The sequence below is a fragment of the Canis lupus genome, chromosome 4 (assembly GCF_003254725.2).
Source record: "Canis lupus dingo isolate Sandy chromosome 4, ASM325472v2, whole genome shotgun sequence".
Lineage (NCBI taxonomy): Eukaryota > Metazoa > Chordata > Mammalia > Carnivora > Canidae > Canis > Canis lupus.
Window position 1 is genome coordinate 34,115,624 of NC_064246.1, and position 14,348 is coordinate 34,129,971.

The 14,348-nt window shown below is 46.6% G+C and overlaps 1 protein-coding gene across 3 annotated transcripts in view; it reads right to left on the bottom strand.

Moving 5' to 3' along the window:
- GRID1 (glutamate ionotropic receptor delta type subunit 1) overlaps nt 1–14,348 on the bottom strand; it is a 639,650-nt gene that overhangs the window by 213,423 nt on the left and 411,879 nt on the right. For all 3 annotated transcript variants that reach the window (XM_025435395.3, XM_035715124.2, XM_035715125.2), the window contains one exon: nt 1,106–1,276. In XM_025435395.3, the coding sequence (XP_025291180.1) occupies nt 1,106–1,276 (171 nt within the window). The remainder of the gene's footprint in view (nt 1–1,105; nt 1,277–14,348) is intronic.

A 14,348-nucleotide genomic window follows, 5' to 3' on the forward strand; every position in this document is an offset into this window, starting at 1 on the left:
TGATTTTCAAGTGCCGGGTGGCAAGCTTACCACATGCACAAACTTCTGGGCAATTTTTGCAAACTCCATTAGGAGAAACTTCCTTCTGCTCTGTGTCACCCACCAAGCATCAAAGAACGTTTTTTGGGTTTCCCTTAAGGATTTTATTTATTTGAGAAAGAGAGAGACTGAGAGCTTGCGCGAGTGAGAGGGAGGCAGAGAGAATCTGAGGTGGACTTTGCACTGAGCACAGAGCCCCACTGGGGCTCCACCCCACAGCCGTGTGGTCGTGACCTGAGCCAAAGCCAAGAGTCAGACGTGTAACCAACTGAGCCCCCCGGGGGCCTCCCAATGATGGTTTTCTTATGCACAATATTTTTAACGGAGAAGTGGGTTCTGATCTGCCAATGGCCAGTCTCCAGTGTGCTTCATCCAGAGAGAAAACCACCTCTCTTGATGGGCTCACGACTGCACCTCTTAGTCCCAAGAGAAGGTGACGCGGGTCGCACACAGGGCGGCGTGAGATGCGGGAGAAGCACTGTCTGGGAACACTCACTACCTGTTGCCTTGCAAAGAGCGCAACAGCGGGCCGTGTCCTCTCCACCCGCTGGCCTCTCCCTGCCCAGCCGGGACTCCAGCAGCGTGGGGTCGAGCGAAGCCGCAGCGCTCAGAGATGAGCCAGGACCGGCCCTAGTTGTTGCACGAGAGCTACGTCCACATGATCGCCTTCCTACGGGGATGACCCTGACACAGGTTCAAAGTGATGAGTCCCCATAGGAAAGCTCCATCCCCCATCCTGCCGGGGAACCCGCCACCCACAGAGCAGCCAGCACAGACCCGCAGAGACGGTGATCTCATCTCCTTCCCCCTGAACACGTAACTTTTAAATACAAGAGGCACCCAGTGAGCTAATATGCCCCGTCTGCTGGCAACAGGCATAACTGCCTGCTAATGCTGCTCGGAGGCACTGACCAGCCGACAGGTTTCAATTTCAGCAAATGACAGGGTTCCAGTAATTAAAGTCAGAGGCAACGGCACTCAGCCGACGCTTCTCCCGTCGCCCGCAGCGGGCCAAGGGCACCGGCGAGACCTCCTTCTGGAGGGAGCTCAGGAGGGAAGCACTGACCTGCAGCATCTGGAGGTAGCCTTCCTGGGGGTCACAGAGCAGGGAGGAGATGCGGTGGTTGTTCCTCATGCATTTCTGGTTGTCCTTTGCAGACGGGAAAATCTGCCGGACCACGGTCATCCTGCCCAGGGCGCTGTGCACCAGATCCAGGATCTCCGGGTCGCTGATTTCCTGGGAAGACAACCACACCGATGCTTACCATTGGCTCATGAACTACGTCTGCAGAAGGCCCCCCGGGAGCTACCGAGGGCCACCGGCCCGAAGAGCTGGTGCCAAAGGGGTCAAGGGATGGGGCCCAGGTCACACGGTGCGTCAGTTGGTCATAAATGACACTTGCTAACCCTAAAATCCAAACAGGACTATTCAGCAGCTTTCCTGAAATCCAGAAAAAAAAAAAAAAATGTCTGCAGCCAAACCATTGATGTATTGGCTTCCACAGGGTCAAGCTCAAGAACCATCGAATGCCAGGGTAGACATTGGGGTGGGGAGTAAAAGCTAAGTTTCCTATTGGGAAAAGGAAATTTTCCCAATTTTCTCTCTAGCTGAGAGCAACAATGCTGGTTTTCTCTGACATTGACCAAAATGCAGTGTTTCCCTTAAGCCTTTAATAACTAGATTTGCTGCTTTTTTTTTCAGATCTACATACAAATTCTGAAACTAAATCCACTCATTCATTCATTCATTGCACAGAAACCTACCCAACATCTCCTGTGTGGTTTGTTTTGTTTTTTAAAAAAGATTTTATTTATTTATTAATGAGAAACAGAGAGAAAGAGAGAAAGAGAGAGAGAGAGAGACAGAGGCAGAGGGAGGGAGCCTGACGCGGGACTTGATCCCGAGTCTCCAGGATCACGCCCTGGGCTGAAGGCGGCATAAACCCCTGAGCCACACGGGCTGCCTCTGTGTGGTTTGTTTTGTCTCAAGCTCTGCAGACATGGCCTTGAAGGAGTCAGGCCTAATCCCACCCAGGAAAGTTCGAGGCCTTCCTAGATGAAAGGTGCTGAGCGCTGCCACGGGAGATCTAGGAGCCAAGGAAACCGAACCATTGTGCTTCCACGTGGACGTGCTTTAAGCTCTCTGCACACGTTACCTCCTTTGGTTCCCATGCTCCAGGAATTCCATGAGGCAAATCCTACCATTGCCCCATTTTCCTGAGCACTCGCAGGCTTGGAAATGGAGGAGGCAGCAGGCCACCGGGAGCTCCCTGCAGGCTGAGGCGGCTTCCACGAGAAGCAGCCCTGAAGCCGAGCCTGGGGACGGGCCCAGCCTGGGGCGCGGGCTTTTGGGGGGCAGGGGGGAGGCCCAGGAAGTTGGGCCCCTCTGACCTGAGGCCCCAGCAGAGAGGGGGAGCCACCCGGGGTGCGGGACAGGCTCCTACACCTGCAGGCTGGGAGGCAGGGCAGCCACCGCCGGGCCTTCCCAACCTGGGGCTGCAAGCTTGCTGTGGGGAGATGCGAGGCGACAGGGAAGTAACAAAATGGCTTCCAGGCCAGGCGCGACACAGGAGTGACAGAAAATCCGGACTAACAGAAATCAAGGGCTTTAGAGGCAGAGCCAGGCCCGGGCTGGCCAGAAGAGGCTCTCATTTGCCAAGCGCATCTACACCGGTGGTTGGCGCCAAGTCAGGGTCACTAGGCCTTAGAATAGGTCGTAAATCCTCCTGCTTGCAGACCACACGTCCCAGCTTAGGGGCAGTGGAGTGGTCCTGAAGGGAGCTGGGACGGCGACCACGGCCGCGGTTCAAGCCGCGGAGGCCACAGCAGAGTGTGCTGTGGCCGCCACCGAGGCCGGGACTGTCCCAGGAGCCTGACGCCCCGGGCCGGCCCGGAGGAGTAGGACACGAAGCCTTGCAGCCCTTTGGGATGACGGCTAGTCCCCAAGGGGGCAGACTCACAGTGATCTCAAAAGAATTAACGTGAATCTGGGTTTGAACCACTAAACTTTGTATTTCAAACAAAAGACTGTTTCAAGGAAGATGGTTTGTTGGATGGGGATCAACAGGCCAGAGGTGGGACAACCGCGAAGTGTTCCCACCGTGGGGCTCCCCAGTGAGCAGGATGCTTGGGCTCTGCTCTCAGCGGCCCTGAGCACACGACAGCGGGTTGAGCGAAATCACCTGTGGCCTGACGGTCGGTAGGGTGGTAGGGAGCAGCGACGACGAAGGCGGTGGCACTCCTTGGACAAGGAATGTAGCGGATTTTATCTCGAAAAACCATGAGGTCAGTTCAATTCCACGCAAGAGGGTTAATCAGAGCCCACGCACTGTGGAGAAGTGGGGGGGTCACCTACCTTTGGTTTTCCTCCCTGACTCCTTAATGGCAGGACCACTAGATATGCTCTCTTGTTAAACCCCTCCCACATTCTCAACGTCCCGGCTGGTCAGCGGACTGCGCACTGCCCACTGCACCCCGCGCAGGACCCCCGGGCTTGCGGAGAGCCTGACTTATGGGCGCATGGTACCTCTCTGGAAAGCACGCCCATCACCTTCCCCAGCAAGCTGCAGCAGAACCTGGGGGGAGAGGCTAAGGGAGCCAAGGGCAGCCACCACGTAAGGGGGTGGGGGGCTGCCCCCAGCTGCTGTGGGCCTTATACTACCCTTCATCCTGCCTGCCCAGAACCCCTTGCAAACCTGGAACAGCTCAACCCAACCCACGAGCTACATTAGTGATGGCGTCTGCAGATCCCGTCTCCTCTGGCCCGGTTCTCCTCCATCACTCGGGGTCACAGCACACACCCCGCCTCCCAGCACACTCCTCCCAGCCTCCCTGCACTTCTGGGTCCATCCTTAATGTCCGTTACAGAGACAGTTGCCCAGAATCTAAGAATCCATGGAAACAATTCCCCTAGATCCCTTGAGGGGAGGGGAGCAACGAAAAGGGTCACCTCTCCTCCGAGGGATGTGTCCTTCCCCTCCAAAAATTGCCACCCGGCATCATCAGTCAATTCCAGTAGCTCTGTGCCGGGCCCTCTCCTGTGCCGTTGGTCCCCCCGGGGTCCCTTCAGTGGCACAGGGCGACCCCCAGGGATCCACCCACTCCCTACTTGCTGCTGTCAGGCACTGCCTCCGGGCTTCACCCCGGGTCAGCCCCAGACTGATGTGAAGACATCCAACCTATGGGCCTCCCCATGGAGCAGCCAATGTCTACAACCCACCTGGGAAACCAGCTCGCCCTTTGCCCCAGTAGAACACGCCTTCCAGACAGTGCTGCTGATGAGCAGCAGAGGAAAGACAATGTGCATACACCGCGTGACCTGCACCCCCCTCACCCAAGTCTGCAAGTCGGCCATGGCAGCAATTACGTGTCCCACCCAGATGCCCACTGGGATGCACGGGCTGGAAATAAATCTTGCTTTTATGACTTTGTAAGCTTCTACTGTGGAGTAGGTCTTAGGCACAAACCTAAGTATGAATCATAAAATGATCAGTGTGCCTTCCGCCCAGCTAAGAAATAAAGTGTATCCTGCCTCTTGGTTGGAAGCCTCCTCCCCAGATGCTCGCCCCTTCCTCCTTGCCAGCGGCTAAATGTCATGCTCCGGCTTACGTGTGTAGCCCCAATAATGTATAACTTTGTCTTACATATATTGTTCAGCTTTGTGCAAGCTGAATCTCTGCATATCCCCCGCCCCCCGCAATTGTGTGTTAACGCAGTGGTTCACAAACTTTGTGGTGTATCTGCATCTCCTCGGGAACTCGATACCCTACAGAGGTCAGCCGTGTCCCACTTTGACAAGCGAAGCCGGTGTTCTCCGTGAGCCCTCTAGATAATCCCAATGCTCGTGAACATCTAAAACCCACTGGTTTACCATTTTTTGTAATCTGTTCACGGTGATGGGTGCAGATTAGCTTACTTGTTTTCACAACTGCACCCTGTATGACTAGGCCGCCATTTATTTACCCTAGTGCTCCTTACCATCGGAACGTGTTTGTTTGCTATTATGAAGCTTCTGCATACGTTCTTCTTGGGCACATGTGTTGGTGCACTGTGTAAGAATTTCTCTAGGGTATACACCTAGAATTAGAATTCCTCAATAGGAGAATGTGGACATGTCCAAATTTCCAAAGTAATTGCACCAATTTATGATCTTGTGTTGTAAAGAGAGCCCCTGCAGCCCTGCTGGTACCTAACATTTTGTCTGTCACCCTGTTGAGTAGGAATTGCATCACTGGATTTTTTTTAATTTATTTATTTATTCATGGGAGACACACAAAGAGAGAGGCAGAGACACAGGCAGAGGGAGAAGCAGGCTCCATGCGGGGAGCCTGATGCAGGACTCAATTCCGGGACTCCAGGACCACACCCTGGGCCGAAGGCAGGCACTAAACCGCTGAGCCATCCAGGGATCCCCTCATTACTGGATTTTAATTCCACTTCTCTAATTCTTAATATGGTTAAATAGCTTTCATATAACTGAATCATTTGTGTTTCCTCTTGTATTTGTCTTTTTGTCCAGTTTCCATTGGGCTGGGTCTCTTGCATTTAGATTTGTGGGAACGTTTTAAAAAAAAAAATTCTGGGTGATTCTTTGTCACATGTCATAAATATCTTCTCCACTTTCTAGAATGTTTGGTAGAATTGGCCTATAAACTCATCTAACCTGGTGTTCTCTCTTATTACTGATTAAATTTCCTTTTTTTAATATAGGGATTTTGCTTGTTTCTCCTTCTTTGCCCTAAGTCACTTTTTTCTTCTAAAAATTCAGCCATGTTGTTCAAACTTTCTAGTTGATTGGAATATGTTTTTCACAATGTCTCTCTACTTCTCTCTCTCTGATGCATCTAAAGCTGTGTGAGCTCATCCACTGAGAACAACATGATTTGTGCCCTCTCTCTTACTTTGATGCTAAAAGTTTATTTAATAATTTTTTTTTAATTCACTTGAGAGAGAGGAAAGCAGAGGTGGGGGGCAATGGGAGAGTGAGAGAGAGAATCCCAAGCAGACTTTGCCCAGATCGCAGAGCCCAACACAGGGCTTGATCCCATGACCCCAGGACCACTACCCAAGCCAACATCAAGAGTCAGACACCCAACCAACTGAGCCACCCAAGCACCCCTAAATTCTTTTTAATAAGTAAGTTTTGGCTTAACTGGTACTGTTTTATGAGTTTCCATGGTTTTCTATTTCATTAATTTCTACTCTTCATTGTTTTTCTATTGTCTTTGACTTTATTAAGTAGCTATTTTTCCAACTTTTTAGGTATGAAGCTCAGCGGTGGAATCTTACACCTTTTGTCTTTTCTAGAAAAATAATGAAGACAATCAATCTACACCCAAACCTTGCTTTAGCGGTGTCCCACAGGTTATACATATAAATTGTATCACTCTTTTTAAAATCCTATTTTGATTTATTTTTGACCCATAAGTACTTTACTAGGGATTTTTCAAAAATTTCCTAACACGAGCGTATTCTTCTTAGTATCTTCCTATTGATTTCTAACTTGAATGCACTGTGACCTGAGAATATAGATTGTATAAAGCTAATCCTTTAAAATGTGTTGAGCTTTGCTTTGTGGCTTATCATGTGGTCAGTGTGCCTGAATGTTTCATGTGCGTTAACTGTCCCATTGCTGTAGGTTTCAGTGGCCTACTTTTAGGTCCGTTAGCTTAGGAATTAGTCTATTTCTGTCTGAATTCAGCCTATATTTTCAAAAATTAAAAAAAAACATATTTTCAGTGTTTTATTAGGTACATATACATGGAAAACTATAATGCCTTCCTGGATTGAGTCTTTTACCATTATTTAGATAACCTCCTTAGTTCTAGTAACTCCTCCTGCCTCCTCGTGTATTGTATCCAATATTAACACAGCGACACCACTTTTATTTTGGTTACTAGCTGCTTGCTCTAACTTCTTCTGCCTCTTTGCGATTCCATCTTTCTCTGTCTCACACTTTAGTTGGAGTCTATTAGAAGCAAAATATACTACGTGTTTTTACATTCATCTTTGACTTTTTAGTAGAAATCTTAATCTATTTATATTGGACTATGATTACTTACATTTACTTTGACTTCTATCCTATTATTCATATTACACATCTTCCTATTTCTTTTTTTTCTCCTTCTTCACTCCCCCATGGAATGACTATTCTTCCTATTTTCATTATTTTACCCTCTTTCAGAAGTTAGGCTCTCCACATTATTCTTTTCTTGGCTATCTTAGATATTTCAAAATGCATACTAAATAAGGCATGAAGTCAATCAGTATTCTTACTCTCTCCTCCAACATTTATTTCTAATCACCATCATCCCAACTAATGTGATAATAATATCCAGTATTTTAATTCTATCTTTCTGTGGCCCTTCCTATTACATATAACTCCCATTTCTTTATACAGTCAGTAGCTTTCCATTTAACCGATATTTATCAATGCATTTGTTAGGCATTCTTTTCTGAACTCAAATCTGACAGAAGTACTTCTGACGTACATCATTTAGAATTTCCTTTAATGTCATTTTGTGAGTCATACACTCAGTTTTCTATGCTGGAAAGTGTCTTTTTTTAAGTCTTACTCTTGAAAGATAAAAGTCTAAATTGACTCCTACTTGCTCTTAGCACACTGAATTTACTATGACATTGGCTCCCGGCTTCCATTTCTGTTCGCTACGTCAACTTCCTCTGGCGGCAGTAACAAATCATCACAGGCTGGGCGGCTTAGGACAGAACTGCACTCCGCCACAGTTCTGAAGGCCGGAAGCCTGATGTCCCTCACTAGGCTGGAACCCGACTTTGGCAGGGATGCGCAGCTTCCAGAGGCTCTAGGGGAGATGCTCCTGCCTCTCACAGCTTCTGGTGAATGCCAGCACATCTTGGCTTATCATCACATCACTCTAATCTCTTCCTCTGCGGCATATTCCTCCTCTTCTCTTAAATCTCCCTTTGCTTCCTTTCACAAGGACACTTGAAATTGCATTTCAAGCGCCCACCCAGATAACCCAAGATAATCTCTCCATCTCATTAACTTAATCACTTCTGCAAAATCTCTTCTGCTATATAAGGTAACACAGTGTCCAGGGATTAGGCCCTAGATATCTTTGTGCACCATTATCCAGCCTACTAACTCCAGATATTAGGAATCCGTTTAACTGCCATTTCTTTGAAGGAGACCTGTGTTTTCTCCCTGGATGCTCTCTAGATTTTTCTTTGTCTTTGGTATTCTGTGGTATCAGGCCAATGAGGTCTCTAGGTATGCAGCTTTTATTTTTATCCTGTGGCCTCCTAGATCTGGGGTTTGGTTTCCTTCAGTAATTTCAGAGAATTCTAGACCATACTACCCTTTCATATTATTTCTTCCCCATCATCTCCTATTTCCTCCTAGAAATCCAATATTCTCATCTCTCTTCCATGTGCTTTCATCTCCCTTTCATAGTCTCCATCTCTTTATATCTCTGGGCTGCCTTCTATATAACCTCTCCACATTTTCCTATTCACCAATTCTTTATATATGTATCCACTTTGATAGTTAATTAATCCTTTAAATTTTTTAACTTCAGTGATTAGGTTTTTAATTGCCTGAAGGCATTTATTTCTCAATTCCACTTCAATTTTAAATGGCTTTTATTTTTTGCTTATATTTTCCAGCATCTCTTTATTCTTTTAACATATATAAGCATATTTATTTAATAGTTTATGTCAGATCATTTTAAAATCTACAGTTCATTTCAGATCTGATTAAACCGTCCCCACCCCCACCGGCCCCCTGGTTCTCACTCATGGTGGTTTCCTTCCTTCCTTCCTCCCTCCCTCCCTCCCTCCCTCCCTCCCTCCCTCCCTCCCTTCCTCCCTCCCTCCCTCCCTCTATTCTTTCTTTCTTTTTCTTTCCTTCCTTCCCTTTCTTGTGTGTATAATCTTATTTCCCTCAAAACTTCCTTATGAATTCCTTGAAATCTGACTCAAATTTGCATTACTTCAGGAAATATTTATGCTCGCTCCTACAGCCTACCTAGGAGCACTACCAATCTATAACCCCAGACATTAATATTAAACTTTCCTCTGAGCTTCATTAGGCACCACAGTTGGTATGACTTGGGTCACAAACCTGCATTGGGCTCATCAATTCTCGAGAAAATTTACCCCTTCCATGCAACTCCAAGACTAAGACAGAACATTTTCCATGCTATTCTCTTCTGCACAGTGAGTTCATTTCTAGTTAACCTTTATATCGAGGATCTGAGTTTCCAGCTTTATAATAAAATCTCTCACTAAGCCCCACATCTGATTGGTTCTTACATTGATTTCATGTGTTCCATGCCCCACACAGACAGAAGAACAAAAGCTCAAAGTTCCCACAGTTTGGGCAATAGATTCAAGGCAAAAACTAAATCTGAAGCTCCTGTATTTCCCAAAGTTTCAGTATTCACTTTATATTTGGCCTCTGTGGACATTACTTTTGACTGCTAAGTGATCCATTTAAAAATATTTTTAAAGAATATTCTACCCAGATTTTCTAGGTCTCCTTCTGGGAGTGTCATTCAGGCTAATTATTCTTCCATAAAGACATACCACTAATCCTTTTATATGGAATTTTCTTTCTTTAGCATATGCCCCACTCTTTTCCTGGGACACACACCCACCTCCCAAACTCCTCTTATGTGTTGGCTGTTTGACTAAACTTTAGTGATTGTGCTACAATTTCTATTTGCTTTATTTTACTGCCTTTCCCTAAGTTCACTGTCATTAATGTTAGAAGGAAAGCTATCTCTGAGGGGCCCAAGAGAAGACAATCTTCTCCATTTGGTCAAATCCCAATTGCATTCTTCAATTAATTATCTCCCAGTTGTGTTTCCAAAAAGGTAAATATTCTACAGGTTCCAAATTATTTTGTCTGTTGCTCCAGGACTATCTCCCCTAAAATATTCTGTTACCTTGCAATCCTACAATCTAATAGCTACCCACCCCCCCCATAAATCCTTTCTCATCAATACTGCTCACTCAAAAGACCATCTCTGTGAAAGATGATGGTGTCTTGGACTAGGGTTGTTGCAAATGGATCATCTTTAGATAGCTGAAATGCAGAACCTACAGCACAGGTTGACTGATGAGATTGGAACAGAGTGATGGCAAAGTACCACTGAATCCTTTTTCAATGTAAGAAATGCTTGTAGTTTGATAACAAAAATATTGTAACAACTAAAACAAGTAGAGAAGAAAACAGGGATAGAATTCCCAGGAAATATCCATTCTTCTAGACATCGGGATGGGGCGAGGGTGGGGGGAGACTCTTATGCCTTGCAGCATACTAAAAGGAAGATTTCTATGAAAAGAACCAAACATGAGATGGAATAATAAAAATACCCACTCCCTCTAATTTTGTACTGAACACATGCACTTAGACCATGTTCATTTTGAGTCAAATAAATTATCAGGAAACCTCTACAAATTTCCCTGTACACACAACTAAGACTAAAGAAAAATCAGAAAAGTTCTAAAGAAAAGCGAATCCTCACATCCTTTCAGGTGTTATTTAATCCACTGGTTGAAAGCAAAACTGTCCTTCTTAAAGAGCACAACATGGAACAGAATAAGACCTGATTACCTCCATTCAGAGGCCATGTGTGTCTTCAGCCAGGGTCTCTGGCTGGCTTCAGGGGGGCTCACCATTAAAAAAAAAAAAATGTTAAGTATACAAGTATGTGTGCCTTTTCCTGTGGAGAAAGCCCATGAGCTCTATTTGATTTTCAAAGAAGCCTTTGACCCCAAAAAGCTAGCAAACAACTGATATTGAAGCTAGTAACAATTTTGAAAGTTCTCCTTATTGCTAACTACGAGAAGAATGAAAACAATGAGGACAACAACAACAGGATAATTGAGAGACACAAGAGTCTTCATGTCTATCCGACTCAGCTGCTTCTTCCTCACTTCCACTTGGGCCTCCTAGGTGACAATGAGATTTATGTGAGGAACTACTGTGCAGCTACGAAAATCACTGAATACACCTACAGTACTACGACATCACCACCTGCAGCATGTGGATACTAGAGGCAAGGAAAACAGACAAGAAAGGAAGGAAAGGCGGAGCAAGTTGCAGAATGACACCTCAAATGCAGGACTTTTATAGTAGAGATACGCACAACAGTAAAAACAGATGTGAAGGACATACGTCAGCTTCAGGAGAGTGGTGGACACTGTGGAAACAGAGCGGGCCAGCAAATAGATTTGCTGCCTACCTGCCTGCCAGCCTTATCCCTCCTCTTCTATGCTGGCATAACCCAGTGTGAACAGATGCCCTTCCCTCCACGTTGGGATTTGAAGTGGCAGGAAAAGACCTCTGGACTCAGAACCGTGGGGCATCTTGCTTGGTCTGAGCCAAGTGGTCCGACCACTCTAGGGACTTCTAGGAGAAGGTTCATGACTCCATCTCTGTTTGTTGAGGTATGAAGGGGTTCTCCTTGAGGGATTCTGAGAAGGTCTGCTCAATCCTAAGATGACCACCACGAAAACATAGCACCTTTCATGCCTCTGGAGGCTTGAGTCATGGGAAATTCCCCGTGATGGCAGGCTGAGCATACTGAACACAGCAGACAGCCCAGGGATCCCCAGGGAGACTAGTTAGCCGCTGAATCACCCTGCCCTGTGATCTCCCGACCTACCTCCAGGCCTTCGCTAAGGTGAGATGATACGCCCTCAGATCACTGATGGAAATCGGATTCATATTTTACTGTTACTTGTAGTAAAAAACAACCTGACTGACACAGAATTTAATGGGACTTAATGTAAGTGGGTACAGAGCAGACTTCAATTATATCTGAAATGGTCAGCTTCTTAAAAATTGAGATCTCAATTACGGCAAAATTTGAACAGTGGACACGTGAGTGTTCATAATACCATTCCCTGTATCTTTTACGCCTCTTGGAAATTTTTGTTTAAAACAGAGACACTCACTGCAGAAGTCTTACTCCATGTCTGTTTGAGCAGCATAGAGGATAAATTTTCATAATGAGGAGAAATCTTCAAAACAGCAATTAAAATGGAAAGGATCTCCTTTTTCTAAATATATACTTGGGCAAATCTGATGCAAAACGCATGCACAAATAAGTTCCTGTCTGATCTTTAACACTTCAGTAAAATGTCTGAACCTTCTGATATCAGGGGGAAATATTATTAAACATTTATATAGGGCTCTAAACTTATATAGTGCTGTGTAATCACAGTATTAGTCATTTCCTTTTATTCTTTAGAAGGACCTAGATCTATCAAACATCTGTGTGATACCAGCATTATTCCATCTCTGGAGGAATAATAAAGTTTATTTGCCTCCTAACAACCATGGTGCCAGTAATCTAAAGTTGATGATAGTAAGGAAACTCCACAGACAAAGCTGGCTTGAGAGAAGCTGAGAAAAAATAAGGAAGATTCAATAAAGTCATGATGGAAGATTTCCTCCCATTGAAGCCAACAGGCTTTTTAGAATATCTGCTGCACTCAGATCCCTACGGAGTGCTTACGGCAAGGTGAGCTAGGGCTCTGCGGAGACCAGGACATCCTGGTGAGGAAGAGAGGGTGGGAGGAAGCTGCCAAAGCTTGGTGCTGGTCACAGCTCCAGGACACAGAAGGTGGCAGGAGGGCACTTTCTGAGTGGTGGTTCAGACGGACAGAGATGCCCTTTCTCATTCATCATCCCCTGAAAACTCATGGAGTCTGCATGAGTTTCCCTATTTTACACAAGATGTAGAAAATTGCCATAGAAGAAGCCCTTGCTCCCCAGCGTGTGGTCCATGCACCAAGAGAATCAGCATCATCTCTGAGTTTCTTAAAAAATGCAGAGCTCAGGCTTTCTCCTGGACCTAGCTAACCGAGGTCTGCACTTCGACTCCTAGGCAGGCTCAACTTTAGGAAGCGCTGGTCTGAGATACTAGGCAGTGAGGTGAAGGGAGGAGAGGATCTGGAGTCCAACGGGTTTGCGTTCCAGTCCTGGCTTCTCCTCTTCCTGGCTGTATGGCTTGGACAAGGCACTTGATTCCTCTGAGTGTCAGCTGTCGAAGGGTAACAGCGCTCCCCGGGGCTCTGACTTAATTCGGTGACTCTAATACAACGGGATTCAGCATGTCTAGTGGAGAGCTTCGCAGTGAGCACGCTTGATCCTTCTAACTCAGAAGCTGAAGCTCTCCGTACAACCTTTGAAGTCCAGCAAAACAGCTGTCACAGCACAGCCCTGGGGAAGCCAGAGCAGCCCCCCTCCTGCCCTTTGCCACCCCAAGGCCCCTGCAGCCCCATGCAAACCCCTAAGGGGGCTCCCGAGCATCTCAGTCCGCACGTGGTTGTTCCCCGTTCCTCATCTCCAAGAGGCCCTGCTTTCACTTGACTCCCCGCCAAGACATCAAATCAGGCCTCCACCATCCTGTCATTAAATCAAATGGCCCATTATTGAGATTTGTATGGCTTCTTTTATTTGTGTAAGTGACACAAATGGGTTCTGCTCACAGTAAAGCCAGCGTGTGTCGCCTGCCCTTTTTACCCAGGGCTGCCCAGAGGACAGGAGGCAGAGCTGTCCCCAATTCTTCCTCCTCCCTCACAGCCCATTCCCCTGAGTGGTCCCGTCAGACCAGCTAGCAGTGAGCCGCTGGCTCTGTTTCCTAAAGACCTACACCTGGCCAGGGCCATAGGGTGAAACACATGTCCCCTCAGGCTTCCTGTGCAATCCTGGGAAACGCCTCCACAGGAGAATCTGCTATCTTGTCCAAAAATGTCCTCTGGGTTTTGCATGTTTAGTGTCCTGTTTATTCCATTTTATTTAATTGAGTTTTTATTTCACCACATTGTGTTCTATTATATTTGACCATGAGCACAAGGTGGACATCTGCCCTCCAATGAGCTAGGGGACCCACACATGTCCCCAGCATTTACGAGAGACAGTCGGTAAAGCTCCTCTGGCTGTGAGTTATTTATGGATGACGGCTGAGCTGGAGTGGGCTGTCTGTGAGATTTACACCCCGTTCTCTCCTCTCCTCTCTTTCATGTCTCTTCCTTTCACTTTCTCCTTTCCCATTTTCACCCCTCTCCCCGCCCCCGTGGATCTCACTCTTCCTTCCTCCCTCTTTTCCCTGCCCCCATCTTTTTAGGCCTTCCTGTTCCCTGTGGCCTGGTAAGTTCTGCATTCCCACCACCTCATGTCACTCCCCTCTGCTCAGGTAGTTTCCCTTAATTCCAAGGCACTCAGAACCTCTAAGGCAGGGCACAGCAATTCCCAGAAGTTGTTCAGTGATTGCTAACCTGACCCTCCCTTCTTCAGATGTGATATTCCTGAAATA